This window comes from Lagenorhynchus albirostris, chromosome 3 (genome assembly GCF_949774975.1).
Source record: "Lagenorhynchus albirostris chromosome 3, mLagAlb1.1, whole genome shotgun sequence".
Taxonomy (NCBI): Eukaryota; Metazoa; Chordata; class Mammalia; order Artiodactyla; family Delphinidae; genus Lagenorhynchus; species Lagenorhynchus albirostris.
The window spans coordinates 59,037,136-59,056,801 of record NC_083097.1 but is presented as its reverse complement, the minus strand read 5'-3'; the positions used below and the strand labels follow the sequence as shown (position 1 = coordinate 59,056,801).

General features: G+C 38.8%; 1 protein-coding gene across 3 annotated transcripts in view; it reads right to left on the bottom strand.

The window, feature by feature from the left end:
• HMGCR (3-hydroxy-3-methylglutaryl-CoA reductase) overlaps nt 1-19,666 on the bottom strand; it is a 53,044-nt gene that overhangs the window by 7,011 nt on the left and 26,367 nt on the right. Inside the window, exons 1-11 of one of the 3 annotated variants that reach the window (XM_060143134.1) lie at nt 13,718-13,769; nt 8,479-8,666; nt 7,942-8,053; nt 7,575-7,662; nt 6,160-6,244; nt 5,157-5,262; nt 2,021-2,127; nt 1,800-1,916; nt 1,219-1,367; nt 853-1,100; nt 565-743 (exon numbers count right to left, since the gene is read on the bottom strand). In XM_060143134.1, coding sequence (XP_059999117.1) covers nt 565-743; nt 853-1,100; nt 1,219-1,367; nt 1,800-1,916; nt 2,021-2,127; nt 5,157-5,262; nt 6,160-6,244; nt 7,575-7,662; nt 7,942-8,053; nt 8,479-8,643 — 1,356 coding nt within the window. In that variant the 5' untranslated portion in view covers nt 8,644-8,666; nt 13,718-13,769. Of the gene's footprint in view, nt 1-564; nt 744-852; nt 1,101-1,218; nt 1,368-1,799; nt 1,917-2,020; nt 2,128-5,156; nt 5,263-6,159; nt 6,245-7,574; nt 7,663-7,941; nt 8,054-8,478; nt 8,667-13,025; nt 13,046-13,717; nt 13,770-19,666 lie in introns of those variants that run through there. The other 2 variants (XM_060143135.1, XM_060143132.1) reach the window with 2 other exon arrangements.

Sequence of the window (19,666 nt, the reverse complement as noted above, 5' to 3'; positions counted from 1 at the left end):
ATACGGATAGAACACAATAGTCACGCTAACTCATGAGCAGACTGTAGGCAGGACATCCTGTTCAAACATCAGAAAGAAAATAAGCCTCCTCAGGAGCATCAAGCTTACTTTAAAAAACCAAACCAAACAAAAAGCCCCCAAAACCTTTCTTCTTTCTCTGAAGTTCATTTCTGTGTGAAAACTTTCCTAGGCCTTAACACATATGAGAATACAGCAGTTGCTCATCTCTTTAATAAACAGTAATAAAGTAGAAAGAGCACTGTGACACTTGAGTCAGTAAATCTTGGACTCTTGATCCTAGCTTTACCATTTCCTAGATGTTTTACTTTGGGACATACTTAATTAACCCTCCTGGAGCTTACATTTTCTCATCTGAAAAATGGAGAAAATTCCACCTATCTTACAAGGTTGTAGGGAATAAATAAATAAGACCAGTACCTGTAAACCATGCAACAGTGTGCCCAGAACTTAGGTACTCAGTAGCTATAACTTCCTTCCTTCCTTTAATAAAAAAGCTCCTTTTCTTAAGAAAGATACCAGCTTGAGTTTGTTTTATTTTCTCACCTCTGCATTCCCAAGTATCTGCAGACATTCTTCATTAGGCCGCGGCTCCATGGGAAGTTCAATTTCAGGTTCCTGTGTCTCTAGTTCCAGTGAAGTATTGAGTAAGGAGGAGTTACCAACCACAAATGTAGCTCTGTTTGAGGTGTCAGTTTCTGCCACTAAGGGTTTTATAACCTCAACTGTTCAAGAGATCAAAAGAAATCTCACAACACTGAACTTTAAAAAATGACTCGACTTCTTGACAAATCAACAGTGGAAGAATGGAAAATGAAGAGAATAAGAAATCACCTTTTCTTTCTCTGTTTATCCTGGCCTCCTCCTCCACTGCATGGAATTTCTGGTCATTTCTGACCAGTATAGGGTCACGTCTACAACAATCATCTGCAACTTTCTTTTGGGTCACTACAGGAGATGTGATAGGGTTTTTTAACGAGAGTGTAGATTCTGTCTCTGCTTGTTCAAAGAAGATATACTTGACAGCCAGAAGGAGAGCTAAACTTAGGGTAATAACTTGTTCAATATCCATGCTGATCATTCTGAATAAAAGAAAGCAAATTAAAATGTTATTACTCAAATACAAAAGGCACACCTAAATTCTCAGTAGCATAGAGTGCTATGATTCATAGACAACAAAGTAGGGCTCAGGGAACTTACTTAGAGAGATAAAACTGCCATAGGGAAACACTTGGTTCAATTCTCTTCGACACATTTTCATCCAATCCTAAAGAAACCTTAGAATTGTCTGCTGGAGAAGGATCGGCTATCCAGCGACTGTGAGCGTGAACAAGAACTAAGCCTAGAGACTGAAATAAAAATGTAAAAATCATGTATCCTCTGCATATCAATGGAACCTAAACTCATCCTGTGCAACTGGATAATTAAACACTACCATCCTCCCATGGCCTCCCTTACCATGAAAAGAAAGACCCAGGCTTGCTATGTGACTGACTAAAGCAATGGCCCCATTGAACGGCTGAAAACATTCCCAAAAAAAGAACAGATTTTCAAAGAGAGATAAAGTGGAAGAACTTGAAAAATCTATTTAGGGCAGAGAGAAAACCAGGGGCCTCAAAGAAATGAGAAAAAAAGATAGAAAAAGAAAAAAAAAAGGGAAGAGGAACATCAGTGAAAGAGCCAAAAATTGCACAAAGACAACAAGAAGGAAAAAAAATTGAAAAGCAGAATATGATACTGGAACTAAAAATAATGAAAGAAGAATAAAACTGTATAATTACCATAATCATCTTAACCCTCTGAGTAACAGGATTTGGTTTATTTTCTTCTTCTTCTAAAACTCGGGCAAAATGGCTGAGCTGCCAAATTGGACGACCCTCGCGGCTTTCCCGAGAAAGCTACAAAGTAAGTGAGCACTACGTTAGAAGGTGCTAATATTCTTTAGGTGAACTAATATGAAAAATATTACTCTTCTACTAATATAAGTAAGAACTGCTCTTACCTCTAAAACCAAGGACACACACGCTGGGAAGAAAGTCATGAACACGAAGTAGTTGGCGAGAACTGACATGCAGCCAAAGCAGCACATAATTTCAAGTTGACGCACCCCTGGTTAGAGAAAAATTAAATGCATCAGCTAGTAAAGCAGTATGTGTATTTCTGATGCTGCATACATCACAAGGACTCTTCCTATAGGTAGACAAATACGTGTAAGTATTAGTATATTAAGCTCTTTGTCATCTACTGGAAAAAGAATTAGAAACTCAGAGGTGCTGTGAAGCCTGAGCACACAGAGGATAACTTCCTCGAGGGCAGCGACCTTGGCTTCTCCCATGTCCCCAACGTCACAATGCCAGGCACGGCAGCGTTTAATATCCGTCTGATCATCCCCTTTGATCAAATGGTGTACTCTGTTTTGAGACAGAATATCAAGGACAGTCAACTCTAATGGAGCAAACTCCTCCCACCCCATTATACTACTGATCCAATCCCACTCATCACCACAAAAGCAATTCACCTGTGGACCAAGGACTTTTTGTAAAAAACACACTGCCAGTTATACCATTCCTGATATAGTATCATAATAAGTATTTTATGTGTACTACTCAGCTCTGTTTTCAATATAACCTCTGTGGTGTCTACTGATGTTCTTACAATTTTGGTTCATTTCACTGATCTGTTTGAAAAATGATATAATGCAAAAAGGCAACCCAAGATCCAAAGTTAACAAATGTTCCATTACAAAATGCTTGCAGTATCACTTGGTAATCTTCTCAAATAGAAGGGAACAGAGCTGGGGAAAGATTAGATTACCAAATCCTACTCCCTCTCTTTGCAAATAGACTTGAATATAAAATATAAAACGTATTTCTGATGTTATTCACATTAAATATAAAAATGTTTTGAAATACATATAAAAATTGATTCCCTTCTCCCATAAAGACTGCTAACTAGAGTAATACAAAAAAACCCTCAATGTTGTATTTTATTTTCTGAATCGTAATAGATCATTTGACTAAATAATAGAAAAAAAGCATACATTGTATTTTCTAAAAATTCTATAGCTATTACCCTCAAATGCAGAAATTCAAGAGAATACAAAATTACAATGACAAAAGCATTATGAACAACCTATATTTAAAAAGTAGCCAAATGTAATCTTTTCAAACTTGAGACTATCAAACCCATATTGACCATTACTTTTTACCACCTGGCTACCTACTCTTTCCCTTTGTACAACAGTAACTACTGTCGTCATAGGTTCTTCAGGCATTCTTCCTTACTCTGTCCCAGTGGCGCAGCCTCTTTGTGCCACTTTTTTACTACAAGGAGGAAGCACCAATCTACAAGTTCCAAGAAGTAAAGACTTTTTAAAATTTTTTTACTGGCTTTCCAAAGGTTTACTTTCCTAGTTAGTATGTGTTAAATCTGTCCTTTTATTCTACCCTAAGCCAAATCCCTAATTTTACCATTTCTGTATGGCTGTAAATGCCTCCTAGCTGGGTTTTCCAATATCAAATCTAATCACTTCCTTTGTCCACAGCTCTGACTTATGACCAAACTCATCACCCTACTTTCCACATCAGTCTCCACTGCTTTCCACATCAGTTTCAAAGCCCACTACCAGTTCCTAGCTAATCCTCTCATCTTCTTACATACTGTTCGGCTTGTATAAAATCACATAGGTATATTTTCACCTGATCAAAAACATTTTTTCTTGACTGTGGTGGTAGTTACATGACTACATCTTTGTCAATACCCAAAACTATACCCAAAAAATAAATTTTAAGAAATGTACATTTAAAAAAATAATTTTAAAAAATCTTTGCTAAATAAACTTTGAATGACAGGTAAAATAACTGAATAAATAATAAATTTACCCTCAGAAAGTTAGCAGAAACATTATATATATTTAACATACTATCTAGTGAACAGACCTCAACTAATAATAGCAACTAACTACTCTCTTAAAAGTTAGATAATACACTTCTGAAAGAATGAAACCCCTTATTGAGGGCACTAAGGCACCAGGAAATACACTAGAATAGTAGTTAACTAAGTGTGACCCTCATGAGAAAGCCAGAAAATCTAGTCTTAGTTGATTAGGAAACCTTGACAACAGCATGATATATTCATTCTGGCAAATTTCCATATGAGGCCATAATTTTTGTCCTATATAATGGAGTCCTGTGTTTGATATTTAATATCTAATTCTCTACTATCCAATTAAGGATGAAGAAACATGTGTTGAGGTCAGTGCTGGCTAAGTGCTAAGATGTACTGCATACTGTCTGATTAAATCTTCCTAACCACTCAGTTAGGTGGACCCAACTTAGATCTGTCCACCTCCTGACTTTTGCACTGTCTCCTACATGACAATTAAAATACAAGGAACCAAGTCATTAATTTAGTCCAGACAACAGCGGAGGCTGGAAGATGCTTTCTAAATGAGCCTAGAATACAATCTTGGTTAAAAACCAAACAAAAAGCAAATAAAAACACCTTAAAGTCATCAAAAAAGTAGAGCACAGGAAAAGATGATGAGATAGTAAGAGTGAAAATAAATCAGGGGACTTCCCTGGTGGTGCAGCGGTTGAGAATCCACCTGCCAACGCAGGGGACATGGGTTCAAGCCCTGGTCCGGGAAGATCCCACACGCTGCAGAGCAACTAAGACCGTGCGCCACAACTACGGAGCCTGTGCTCTAGAGCCCGCGAGCCATAACTACTGAGTCCACATGCCACAACTACTGAAGCCCGCGTGCCTAGAGCCCTGCTCCGCAACAAGAGAAACCACTGCAATTAGAAGCCCGCGCACTGCAACAAAGAGTAGCCCCCGCTCAATGCAACTAGAGAAAGCCCGCCCACAGCAACAAAGACCTAATGCCGCCAAATATTTAAAATAATTAATTAATTAATGTAAAAAAAAAAAGAAATCGGTAACCTACTAAGTTTTTGCTAAAGCAGACAGACATAAGGTCAGATCAGATATACCCACATATTCATACAATTAAAAAATTTTAAGAGTAATGTCAGACTTTTAAAAGTCAGAATTTAAGAGTAATTGATACAATTTAATATATTCCTTTTTCTCTTCTACAAACTCATTTTAAAATATATTAAAAACTGTTTACAAACCTGACATGGTACCAACTCCAATCACAAGACATTCTACAAGAGCATCAAGGGTGAATGTGGGACCTAAAATTGCCATCCCACGAGCAATGTTTTCCCTTACTTCATCCTAAAACACAGACCAAACATATCATGAGGGTAAGGTACAAAGTAACTTTTAAAAATGTTAGCACATCCAAGGGCTTCTACTAAACCTAATTTACTATATTAAGAATAAAATACACAATATGCTAAGACTAACAGGCATTCCAGATACAAAGGATAATACAGAGGACTAAAGAAAGAAGAATATGTACACTGCCCTGCTTTCCCCGTCCACTGAACGAGATATTTCTTAGGAAGAGTCCTTTGAAGTGGTGCATTAATCCTGCCATTTAAATCCCACATAAATCCTACATTTTATACTTTGGCTACCACTGACAGAAGTTCTTAGTTGCAAATTTTCTGAGATCATATTAGTATTATGAAACCTAAATATCCTTGTCAAAATGCTCAAATGATCATAAATATTCATCAAATACATAATCAGGGCAGAAGTACACGATATTTTATACTGTTACTCAGCGTTATTAAAAATGTTACGTTCTTTAAAGTGACTAATGAACACCAAGATAAAACTTTAGATGGGAAATAATGCTAGTGTTAATTCACAGGGTTTAGAAATCAATCTACCCTGAGATTCTTCCATTAGATCCTGTCTGTTCTCTGGTATGTTTCACTAGGTAGATACTCCAATTTATCCAAAAGACATAATACCTTACGTTCTGAAAACTTCAAAAAGGAAAATAGGGAAGATTCCAAATTCTAGAAGCTGTGAAATTACAACTGAGTTGTCAGATAAATGGGACAGTTCCTAGGGCTCCTAGGAAGACCAGTCTTAGGACTTGACAAAATTGCAGGCAATTCCTGAATCTTGAACTGTGAAGAAACTCTATTAATCTTTCCTATTAATGTAAACAATCTGAAAAAAAGGATACTACTAACATTCATGTCTTATAAATAATACCTGTGAGTTGGAACTGAGGGCAAACTTTGCTAGTGCACTTGCTCTGGAAAGGTCAATCAGCAGTAGGAAGAAGGGCAAAGCTTCACTGGGGGAAGAAAAAAAGAAAACAAGATGATCAGGTATTATTTAACAAAAGAAAAAATATTACCGAAAAGTCCCTTCCTAAAACAAAACTCCCCCCCTACCCCTCGTCCCATGCCTTGTATGAGCTCTGGCATGTGTTACCTCTTTGCAGAACAAAAGGTATAACCTATATTCCTTTGACATCCTCGAAGCTAAATATATTAGTCACTCAAAATATTTAAGAATATTTTTAATGTTAAAAATGTAAATATATTTATACAGAAACACCTTCTGATAATTCTATAGCAAAATATCATCCTTAGTTAAAAAAAAAATGTGTCCTTGTGAATCACCATGGGGGAAAAAGAGGAATACAGGTGTCCCCCACTTTTCGAAAGTTTGCTTTACGCCACTTCTCTTTTATGAAAGACCTACATAGTAACCATTTTTGCTAACCAAAAGAAATCCAAACAAGGTTTTCACTTTGACAAAAAAAGGTGAAAAGAGAAAATAGCATTCAGTGTTTGTTTTGCAGGGAACCGTTACAGAGGCAGTGGGTACCTGGAGCAGACAGAGAGAACGGCACTGCCTGGGAACTACACTTAGCATCTCAGCACCGAGCTGCCATAGCTTTGAACTGTGTCTGTAAACACGGTGCTTTACCTTGATTTATTGTGTGCATCCCTTCAAAGATGTGTCCCAAGGCAACTGCTTCGTCACTTACAAAAGGTTTCATAGGAAAGGTGTACTTTCAGATAGCAGGGGAAACCTGTATACTGTATGCAATTCTTTTTTCATTAATTACTATCTATAGAAGAATAAACTGAACAACCTTTCTAGAGACCAAATTGGCGATAACAGCACTTAAAAGCCCTAAAAACCTACACAACCACTGTTTCACTACTAGGAATGTATCCTAAGAAAATGACTATGAATACAAACAAAAATTTAGCTACAAAGACATTTATCACAGTGTTGTTATTAATGGGGGAAATTAAATAACCTAACAATCCAACCTAGAGGATAGGGGAATACTAGACAGCTATTACAAATAATTTAGTTTAGCATTAAGGACATGCAAAGATGTTGATAAACTATTATAAAGCATAAAAGTTATAAAGCAGTATATACAGTATGATCTCAGAAGTTTTCTTTAAGTATAAAAAAGTGGGACAGGATATATACTAAAACATTAACAGGTATTAAAATTAGCTAAATGATTACATGAAAAATTTTCCCATATTTTCTATAAACTTTTGATAATTTACATACTATAATGCTTTATATCATAGAGAAGGACAGTTCTTAACAATATATTTTAAAAGAAAGTATATTTATGCTTAAATACTTACTTCAAGCCTGTCAATTCTTTATCTAAGAAATGAATGACAACTGTACTGAATACAAAACTTGAGAAAATTGTGAAGAGTCCAGCAATACCTAAAATGACAAAATTCAGCAAACTGAAAAAACTTCAGCCTTTTTTACACACACAATAACAAACAGTCCCATACGATATTCTGAGAGAAATAATACTATTTTCTCCAGATTATTAAAGTCTCAAATAGCACAACATCTAACTTGAATAAAAAGAAATAAAAGTATTGAATACATGCAGCACACACATTTCCACACACATGATTTAAACAAACAGGTAAATTTCCACAGTAAATCAAAAATTTGATAGCACACAAAAAGGTTAATATATAAAATTATTACCCAAAATATATTTTGATCCAAGTTGGCGTAAATTCTGGAACTGGAAGTAAATATACAGGATTGCTATGCATCGTGTTATTGTCAGAATTATGATGTCACTGCTCAAGACATCCTATTGGGAGAGATAGAAAAGAAAAATCCAAATCAAAAATAAGAATTTTTATTTTGCATGCATCATTAGTTTACATACCATCATGATAGTATAAATTTAGGCACAAGTCAAATAAAATATTACAATGCAAATCAAAAATTTACTCCTAATTTTTAAACAATCTAATGTTTAAGCCGATCATTTTTCACTGTTAGTCACTTATGAAAGCTATATTTCTCAAGTAAAGTCAATTACACTCATTTGTATACCAAAAGCAAAAGAGAAGTATTTCCAGTGCATTTCCATACTATATAAGTAAATGGAAGTTATGAATACTGAAATAAAAATTCTACTCATAAGTTTTTTTGATAATGTGGTCTCTAAAAGGAGACACTCTTTAGAAATTCAAAATGTATTTAGTCAATAATCAGATTAATCTCACAAACCTCTTCAAACTTTGGACATTCATAATTCCAACCACAGATCTTATCGTTACCAGTAAACATGTTCATGGACATCATACAGATGGTCAGTGTCACTGTCCCCACTATGACTTCCCAGGGATGGGAAGCCACAAAGAGGCCATGCATTCGGAAGAGTCTTGACAACATTGTAGCTGAAGAATCCTTGGATCCTGGAAGGAATATCAAGTATGAACACTTAGTATACAGCTCACTGTATTCTTAGGAAAACATTTTAAGGAAAAGTGCATTGTAAATCCTGATTTGTATGCAGCGTCTTGTATATTAAGAATAAAACTATTTGACAGTATTCCTTATAATTCTGGAAAATAATTACAAAATTAAAATAAGAGGACTGTTATTACTTCTTTACTCACAACACTTAAATCCTCTATTATTCACTAACAAACAACTTAAAAGCAGCTTTTTCTTACCAGTTGTATGAATTAGAGCATTGTAAGATCAAACCAAATAACACCTCAGCCCGATTATTATCTGAGGCAAGGAGGAGAGCAATAAAGCACAAAACAAAAGTGAGAAACAACCATTCACATTTATTTTGATTACCCTGACACAAAATGCATATAAGCACCCTCTTCATTCTATACATTCTAGTTATGCAAAAGATAAATACCAAACAATCTACTTGTTCAGTGTCCTCCTGTAAATCATTATCTTAGTTTATAAAGCTCTTCAAGGGCAGGAGTCCATTAGACTTTTCCATTCCATAAAACACATGGCATAATATGTCACTAGCAAAATGTTTAATAAACTTCCCAATGTTGCTGTCACCAGAGGTCTTTTCCCAAACTTTAACAGCATTTAATAAAAATGCTGGAACAGTACTTGAATAAGAGGATGGCTGGCCAAAGTAGACATCTACAGCATTGAAAAATTCCCAACAGAATATGGGTTATTTTGACCTAATGACTACCATGGCAAAACTTTTCCATGTTTGCCGGCTAAATAACAGTAATAATAATTTTGATATTCTGGTTTAAAAAAAAATCTAGTATAGTTATTAATCTCTAATATAGGAACTTGCAAGCCTTCTTACACTAAAATTAATGCTTATGATAAAGCATATTAACTACCCATAAAAATCAATTAAGATTTAATTTTAAGGCCACTGATTGACAGACTATCAAGAATTCAAATGAATCTCACATTTATGGTAATAATTAAGAAAGTGATTCATTTATTGAAGAAAGAAAATAAAAAGGAACCAAATTAAGGAAAATAAAAGCATTAATCTATTTAAAGTGTTAGGGAAAAGAAAATAAGAGATGGCTTTTACAAACCAAAGCAATTACTAAGCGTCACCTCTCACTGCATCACTCAATGTTCTCTATTCTCTACATTTCAGCCACACCAGGCCACCAAATAGATACCTGGTTTCCAAACCACAGGTCACAGCCCTTCACTGGGTCGATGAGATCATGAAATCAAGTTTATGAGTCAGAACAAATATTTTAAAATAAAAGGAAAAAGAGAAAAAAGCTGTGGGTAAGGCATGTGGTATGGGTAGATATTATTTTTTGAAACATTACGTTTCATGAAATTATACATATGAGTGTTTGTACTGGCTTCCGACATAACATGTATTTCTTATTGTGGGTCTCAATTTTAAAAGGCGGGCGGGTCACTGGAATGTATAAATGTGGCATGCATCTGCCTGTGTTTATTCAGGCTTTTTCAACCTTCCTCCCTGAGGCCTATTGCTCATTTCATCCTCCAGCACATTGCATTCATACATAGCAGTTGCTCAACAAATACCTGCTAATTAAAAATAAATTCTTAAGCTACAGTAGCATGCATTTTATTGACACATCTCGAAACAGACCTAAAGATGACTTTTTTAAATATATGGATATAACTCCCCCACTTCAAGCCCCCCAGTTCTCTGCATTCAGAGAACATATTAAGGGAGGATGGGGTTGGGAAGAGAGGCTATACATTTCCTATACTATCCTGGAAAATGAACAATAACAAACATACTTTCTATTAAATTAGCAGGGACTTGGACTTAAAGTATTGGAGAATATTAATCATATCTTAGATTTGAACTCTACTTCATTTCAACTAAAAGCCTCATAAGAGCCTAGATTTTCATGACAGCCTTCTATCACATAACTTCCTTATATTTAAAAACAAAAAAACGAAACTCTATAAACTAGTCTAAAGGATCAACTAGCATCAGTGTTGCAGAAGATGAATTAACTAAAAACACATTTTGAAACTAGGTCAAAGTTTCTAACACTCTCTCCCCGCAAGTCCTCTCAATTTAGAATATTCCCTTAACAAGAAAATGTATTCTTCACTATTAAAAAGTTAATTCAGTTGAATTAAAATCTGAGCTGCTATCAAGAAGGCACCCCAATTTGATCACAAATAGGTTTAGCATTATTAATCTATAATTATATATTAGGGACATTATGTTTTCCCTCAAAACCTTCATGGTAGCATTGTCAATACTGGAACATTTCTTTCCTAGGTGTAAAGTCATCTTTGCAACATTCCGGAAAAGATTTACACGTGATACCGTGACATGATCTCATAAACCATCTCCAAACACAGAGAACCTCACCTATTTGGAAATACAAAATGAGTAACCAAATGTACAAAGGTGTGTCAAAAGTAACTATAATTGCACATTTCCCACTAGCACCCTCTCGATTTCCCTGTGTTTTTGCAAATCATTTAAATGCCATGGAATCCAATCTTCCAACTTCATCAGCAGTTGCAAGTGGCACTAGCAGGCAATAGACAGCTCATGCCAATTCAAAGTACAGTATTTAGGCCATGCTGCAATAAAAATAAATTTTAGTTTAAAAAATCAAGTTAGGCAATGTATGCCTTGCTTATTCAGACTGAAGTATGCTGCAAACATTTCACAGATTATTCAAAAGAATGGATAATTTAAATTAAATTGAATCCCAAAACTCTAATTCAATATGCTACAAAAACCACCTACTATGGCCAATTGCAGAAAAAGATGCTTTGGCATCCTACTCTGATTCTTTCCTCCCACTCAGCACTCTTCCTGTGCTACACATTCCAGTATTTGATTATACACTATCTTACATTGTTCTCATATTAATTGCTGTGTACGTTTTGTCTCTTTGAAGGCAAGAACCATGTAGGGGACTTCCCTGGTGGCGCAGTAGTTAAGAATCCGCCTGCCAATGCAGGGGACACAGGTTCGAGCCCTGGTCCAGGAGGATCCCACATGCCACGGAGCAACTAAGCCCGTGCGCCAGAACTACTGAATTCAGCCCGTGAGCCACAACTACTGAAGCCCGTGCACCTAGAGCCTATGCTCTGCAACAAGAGAAACCACCGCAATGAGAAGCCCACGTACCACAACGAAGAGCAGCCCTCGCTCAACCGCAAGTAGAGAAAGCCCATGCGTAGCAACAAAGACCCAACGCAGCCAAAAATAAATAAATAAACAAACAACAAATAAATAAACCATGTCTTGTACGGAGTCATTTTTATTCCAACAGGATCGAGAATTCTGCTGCTCAACCCAGTATCCTATGGAAAAAAAAAAATTCTCACACTGGAATCAGGAAACCTGGATTCTACACCCAATTCTATGACATGGTGTGCCTCTGTGTAAGTCACATATCTTTTTATTCACTTATGAAGCTAGAGCTCCAAAGTTCCTTAACAAAGGCAAGTATTAAGTGAACCATATGAAACTGCTATTTTTTTGTATGGGAAAAACGGTCCAATGTCAAATATCTGCAATTTCATATGGTCAACCTAAATAGATAGTGATATAGATGTGTTAATCTATCCATGGGCTAGAAACTGGATCATACAAGAATAAAAAGAGCACATGCACATGCGTGCGCACACACTTCATCTTGAAATGCTTATGCCACACACACAACCGTTTTCACATGTTAATGATGTAATCTTTGCACATTTTTTAAGCCTTCATATTACTAACTCCCATTGTCTTTACTGCCAAGTTTATCACAAGTTGGAAAGACACTACCACCAAGCAGGCCCTCACAATCCAGTCTGTCACACTCTGGGCCTTTCTAGATTACCTCTAAATCAAAAAATGTCTTTCATTGCACGGAGAAAAAAAATAATTCACAAGCAAACATAAAAAATACATTCTCTACATTGCGTGACGCTAAAATTTTACACGATTACTTAGTACGGCCTGGAAACAGATGTTTCCCATGACTTTTCAGGACCAAGTCTAAGAAGGCTTGTCCTCAAAGACCTGAAAAATTTCAAACGACCATTTAAGATGAAGTACATCAACCTCCTCCTACTGCAAAAACTGACTGTTCTATTTGTGAGTCTCCAAGGTACGTTCTTCCTTATCAAAATACCAAAACCAAATATTCCGAAAAACCTACAAGGTTTGGACTAAAGGACATCAGCAATCAGCACCAAGGAGACTACGCCCCCTGACCAAAAAAAAAAAAAAAAAAAAAAGGAGAAGAAGAAAGAAGGAGAGGAAGGAGACGGAGAGGAAGAATCGTTGAAGTCTTCGGGCAAGTCTCTACCTTGGGCTCTGCATCCTCTCAATCCCGTTTCTCCTGGAAATAATCAGACGCATCTATGCAGATCCCCGGTTCTTTCACGGCTCTGAGTTAGTCAGCAGCATTTAAGGTGCTGACGAACAGCAGCGCCAGGGCGTGAGCCCAGTGATAACTGCAAGCCTGGGCGTGAACGCCCACACCTGACAGACCTTCTCGCGTTCCCTCCCCAACCTGCGGGCCTGGCTGCCCCACAGCCCACCAGCATTCCTCGAATTAAGGGGACTCCGAGATCACCCTGCCTGGCACCCTTTCCGCCCCGACGATCGTGACTGCTTGGCCAGCACCGCCGACTTCGGACAGGGCCAGCGAACGCGGCGCCGCCCCGCCGGTCCACCGATGGAGACGGGAGCCCAGAAGAGGCCGGCCCGCCCCCCCGCCCCTCTGGCCCAGCTTGGCCCGCGGGCTCCCAGCTTGGCCCGCGGGCTCCCCGGCATAGATGCGGGCCGCCACTCGGCCGGCCGCACGTCAAGGACGTCTCCTCGCAGTCCCCGCGGGACCCGGGCGCCACCCGGGCAAAGCCGCCAGCGCAGCTCCCCCCGGGTCGGCAGGAGGTGCCGGCTGCCCCTTTCCAGGGCCGGACGGAACTCGAGAACCGCCACCTGCACGACCCTAACCCGCTCCCGCCCACCGCCGCCCTCCTCACCTCCCTATCTCACCAGAGGCCACAGTCCCCGGGATCTGGCGCTCCGCGCGTCTCCAGTCAACGAAGACGCGGAGCGGAAGAAACCTTTGCTTCTACGCACGCTCGGAGCCGGACGAGCCTGTGACCAATAAGGAAGGATCGTCCGATCGTCTAGCCAATCATCTGGGGGTTGCTCGGCCTGACGGCGCTACGTCACGAACGGTCGCCTTAACAACCGCCCACAGCTCTCACCCGTGCTGAGAACGGGCACCGCACCATCTCTCACCATGGCTCAGCCAACCAATAGCCAGTCGAATCCCAGCACTAGGGCCTGCCTATTGGTCACAGAGCCGTGGGGGCGCACGCATGGAAGCTGCCTAGGCGAAGACGATAGGGGATCTGCCGGGTGGAGTGTCCTACAGCCCAGGACCTGAGCTGGGGTCATTGTGGCTGTGAGAGTACAATGGCCAGGAGTAGTAGGGAGCAGAATTGGGGCGTGAAGATAAACGCAGGGTCAGGTCAAGGATAGAATGCACAATTACTTGGTGGAAAGAGGTGGAGGTGGCCCTGAAAACCAGGATGTACAAAAGGGAAGGTGGCAGCAAGGAGCAATCCAAACCTCAAGCTGACCCATTTCCGAAACCCAAACCGACACTTTCCTGTGATTTACCCATTCCTGTAAATAGTGTAAATGGCTCCAGTCATGGGGTTTCTCTCTCCCTCCTCCTCTTCCCCCATCTCTCTCCTTCTCTTCCCCCCTTCTCTCCCTCTCTCCCTACAGCACAAGGCACTAGGCACAGACTGTCGATTCGCTCTGAAATGTGCCTGCTTTTTTGTCGTGTCTGCTTTCCCTCTGACCCCTCCCTGCTGCAGACCTTTATTATCTCTTGCCTGAAATAATGCAATAGCCTCTCCTAACTGGTCTCTCCACGCTTAGGTGCTTCCACCTTCCAATCCTATTATTCCGTTGGCCTACCCCCAAATTACCAAGAGTTTGCTCATTGTCTGTTGAATTAAAGAAATTGGCAACCCCAATATGGCCCTACCCCACATTTCTTGTTTATCTCTCACTATTTCCTGTGTCAACCCTACATTTCAGCCAAAAGAGTAACTGACCTTTTTTCAGTCACACTCAGTACCTTTTTGCTCCCTGTTTATGTTCTCTGTTTAATCTGGACATGCCTGCACATTTCAACTGTTGAAATCCTAACTCTCCTTCAAGGACTATTTCATATGTCACCTCGTTTCCTGATGCCCTCAAATACAGTCATCTCTCCCTACTCTGAACACCCATAACATGTCCATATTCTGTGACCTGTGTTATTATTATGTGGAACTTTCTTAAGAACAGGAATTGCAATCCCCTCAACGTTTAAAGACCTATATTTTGAAACGCAGTCCCTGATACCCACTATACACTCAGGAGGAGTTTTAATAAACTATTATCTTGATAAATTCTCATAATTCTTATGAAACAGATATTTCCATTTACAAGAAAAAATGAGTTTGTTAAACAACTTGCTTTAGATCACATAGATAATAATTTGGAAAACTGAGATTTGAACACATATCTAAAACTTATACTGGTTCTACTATCCTCCACTGCTTCAGTATAGGATCTTTATTCATATCTCTTTACGAAATACTTTTCAAGCACCCATTATGTGCAACGCACCTTGGTTGGCACTGGAGTTATAGCAGCCACATGAGAGACATGGAAACTTCCTTTATAAACCTTATACCCCTTCATAAAATTAGATGACTGTTAAATATTTGTTGAATTGATCATAATGGAAGGAAAGAGTTTTCACAGTGAAGAAGACTAAGGGGAACTAACCAAAAACTAAAGTATCCTATTATGAGTCTTATCAAAAGAAAGAAGAAGAAAGAAAAAAAGATCTGTAAGTACTCAGAGCTAGAAACTTTGTTGTACTTTTAATGTCCCCAGAAGTCAAAAGGACCAGCTATCTCAGAATTATAAGTTACAGATTATATAAATGCTTACTAATATAAATTCAAATAAGGATTATGAAGGTGTTTCAACAAAAAGTCTTTAGACCAAGATCTGGAAACTGTATTCCCAAACTCGGCTTAATTAAGAACTCCAGTGAGATTATGAGTTCAAAAGCAAGTAATAAAGAAACTCTAATTGTCTAGTTTTATGTTCTTAAAACAACTTCTATATGATTCCCAATTTATGTCAAAAGGATCTTTATGCACTTAAATAATAATTTGTACTTAATGATAAATCACAAAATTTGACAAGGACACACATAGAAGGGGAAAGTGGGGGGGGGACAAAGGAATCTGTGCTTTCTTCTTTTGTGGGTTTACCCTCACAGCAAAGAGTTTATAAAAGTACAATTTTAAGAGATCTAAATTTAAAGTAGTGAATGGCCCACATTGCCATCTTTATCCACATAGCTCTTAGTATTTACTTATATAAGTATGTTAGCCCTCCATCACTTTTCCTTCTTCTTGTTGTCATAGGCCATGCTTTAGGATGAGGAATTATAACAGGAACAGTAATAACAATAGTAGTAAAATTTTATATAGCTCTTTCTATGCACTAGCCACTTTTCTAAGTGCTTTATTTTTATTAACTCCTTTAATTCTCATAACATTCGGAAAGCATTAGTAGAATCTGCATTTTACAAATGATGGAGCTACAGAAACAGAGAAGTTAAGTAATCTGCCTAGGTTTACACAGCTGGAATATGAACTTTGAAGTCCATTTCCTGAGCACATGCTCTAAACCACTCCACTGTGCTATCTTGCACATATCATGATTGTTGAAGCCTCTGATGATCCATTGTGAAAGACCTTTCATAACATCAACAAAGAGTTTTACTTATTTATTTCCCATTCACAGTTCCCAGCTGTGTTCAAATTTATATCTTCCAGCTTTGGGTAATTTTCTCTCTCTCTTTGTCTTGCACAAATGTTTTTTTTTTTTATTTCAGGGATGTCTTTTTTAACTAGTACATTACAACTGATAACTGGTCACTTAGCTTTTGGCAGATGTTGTGATTGATTATCGCTCCTGCTCAAGGTCAAGAAATATTCACGGAGGAGCTACTCTGTGCTAAGCAAAGGGCTAGGCACTCAAGGTACAGATTCTTATATGTATATATATATTTTACCTGTGCCGCACGGCATGTGGAATCTTAGTTCCCCAACCAGGGACTGAACCCACACCCCCTGCAGTGGAAGCGCAGTCTTTTTTTTTTTTTTTATTTGGCTGCGCAGGTCTTAGTTGCGGCATGCAGGATCTTTTAGTTGTGGCGTGTGGGATCTAGCTCCCTGACTAGGGATCGAACCCGGGCCCCCTGCATTGGGAGCGGGGAGGCTTAGCCACTGGACCGCCAGGGAAGTCCCTCAAGGTGCAGATTTAAATAAGAAAACATACACAAACGGATCCTTCCAGATAACGTGGTAAGGGTTCTGAGTGAGGTATGCCAAGGGTCCACTGAGAAAAGAGGTAGGGCATGGAGTTGGGGTGCAGGGTGTTTTGAACAAGGGGAGGAAGTGGTTTGAAGGAAGGCTATTGTAGGCACTAGAGTCAAGATTGTGAGCATGAGAATGGAGGTGACAGATACAGGAGCAGAACATTTAATTAGGCAGAAATCTTGAAGTACTGTAGGATATGAGATATTTAAAAGGTGAGGAAGTCATGAGCAGGTTGGCTGATCTCAAGTTTCTACTGGTGGCATCTCACGTGGGCCAAAGTCTTGGCTATTCCTCTTTTTAAATTTTTTTTGCTATTTTACTTCAGTAGCAAAACTTAGAATTCTGCTTCTTTGTTTCTAAAACTTTCTAAACAGAAATCAATAGCTGGAGCCTCTCTTGAAGTTAGGAGCAAAGGTCTCTGCAGGAGAGGGTGCCCACAGTTAAAGATTTCTTCTGTCCACCAAACCTGCTTTCACTGTTTAATAGTGATTTTCTTTACAGTTTCCCCATTCCTCTCTTTAGGCCCTTCCCCAGCTTTGTAGAATCAGTTGGGGAGTGGGTATGAGATATATTGGAATATATATATTTTTTCTTTTAAAGGAATTTACACTCCTCAGGAAAAAAGAATGTTCAGACAGCATATCAATAGAAACAGCATATCAATAATGAGGAGTAAACATCTATTCCCGAGATTCTTAGGGATTCTTGGCTAGGGTGACTGGTTCCCAAAAAAGTCAGTGAAAGACCAATAAAAGGGGAAAGAAAAAGAACACATTTTGACCCAAGTGTGAGCACCACTTTTTCTCCTTCAATAACAAACCTGGTCCTGGTCTCAGTTGATAAGAGTGGAGTGAGCCATTTACTATAAAATCTGTATCCAGCTCAGTTGTCAAGTCCCCAGTATCTTCCTCCTGTTCACCTTCATTCTTCCAATCCCAACCTCTTCCTTCAGCTTTATATTTGCTCCCAGTTGAGGGAGGAAATTATAATGGTGGGAGAAAAAACAAGGCAAGTGTAAAAGAAAATAAAGAAGGATAGGGGCGCAAGGGGGCTCTCTTCAGCTTCCCTGAGCAACTCCATTGAAAGAAAAGACAAAGAACAATTGCCCAGGCCTGCAAATAGTAGGCCATCTTTTAATATGAAAGTACTGTCGCTCGTACGTAAATATGGCCCAAAAAGTATATAGCACCCTAACTGTATCTGCTACAAATTGCAATGAATTTGGCTACAAGTAACAGAAAGCCTAAACTAGAAGTGGCTTCAACAAGATAAGCGTTTCTTTTTATTCTTGGGTAAAGAAAACTGGAAATAGTTCATCTAGGATTAACATGGAAGTGCAAGATGCTTTCAGGGACCCTTCTGTCTCTCTGCTTCACCATCCTCAGCCTGTGTTTTCCATCCTCAGGGTCACCTTATGGTCCAAGATGGCAACTGGAGCTCCATTTTCATATCTGCATTTCAGTCCTTTTGGAAGGAGCAGAATAAAAACAAAAGGGCGGAAAAAGGGCCCCTCCCAACTGAGTCAGCTCCTTTTCATTGTTTATATCTCAGTGGCCAGAAATACAAGGCCATACCTAGCAACAAGGGAGATGGGGAATGTAACCTTTTTTTCGGCAACAATGTGCCCAGCTCAAAACTGAAGAAAGGCTCCCACCTCTAAATCTTCCATATTGTCCCCACACTCGGTGAGCATACAGTAAGTACCCAAACCAGTTGCTGATCACTTAACTCAAAAATAGGAAACAATTGTACTATCAAGATTTTAGGGGCATAGCAAAAGATATAAACCTAAGATCAAAGATCTGTTATTTTATAAACATTAGCTTGAAATGTCAATGGAATTCTCATTAACATCTAGACTTGAGTTTCAGCTAAATCCACCAAAAATGTATAATATTACAAATGGTTGAACATAAAAAGGTAATCTGTGAAACTAGCAAAGAGGGCTCTCTTTCTCTCTTCTCAGAATAAAGGGCCTTGGGAATCCCCTGGTGGTCCAGTGGTTAGGATTGCACTTTTACTGCCAAGGGCTCAGGTTCAGTTCCTGGTCAGGGAACTAAGATCCTGCAAGCCAAGTGGTACAGCCAAAAGAAAAAAAAAGAAAAAGAAGAAAAGAATAAAGGGCCTCACTGGTCTTATTCATTGCTTTAACACCTGTAACACTGAATGAACAGTTACCAGCAACTTTCAACCAGCGTGTGGTCTTGGTTTCCCTGCTTTTTCCTCTGCATCGTTTAATACCTACCATGATCTCCATGCTTTTTTACCACAATGGCTACCTCCTTCTCTGAAATTGCTTAGGCCTGTGACTCCTGCTTCACTGAGAAGGTTTCCAGTTCTTTCCACATTTGTTTCAGCTGGACTGAACTGAAACTAGTTATTGATGCTTTCAAAGCCCATGTCTTGGGGGCCCCGATGAGCACTGATAAGTCTCCTGACCTTGTCTCATCCCTAAAATCTTACTTTTTCCGTTTGACTTTGCACTTTCCAGGCTTTGAAGAATTTGTGCTTCTTGAATGACAGTATGTTATGA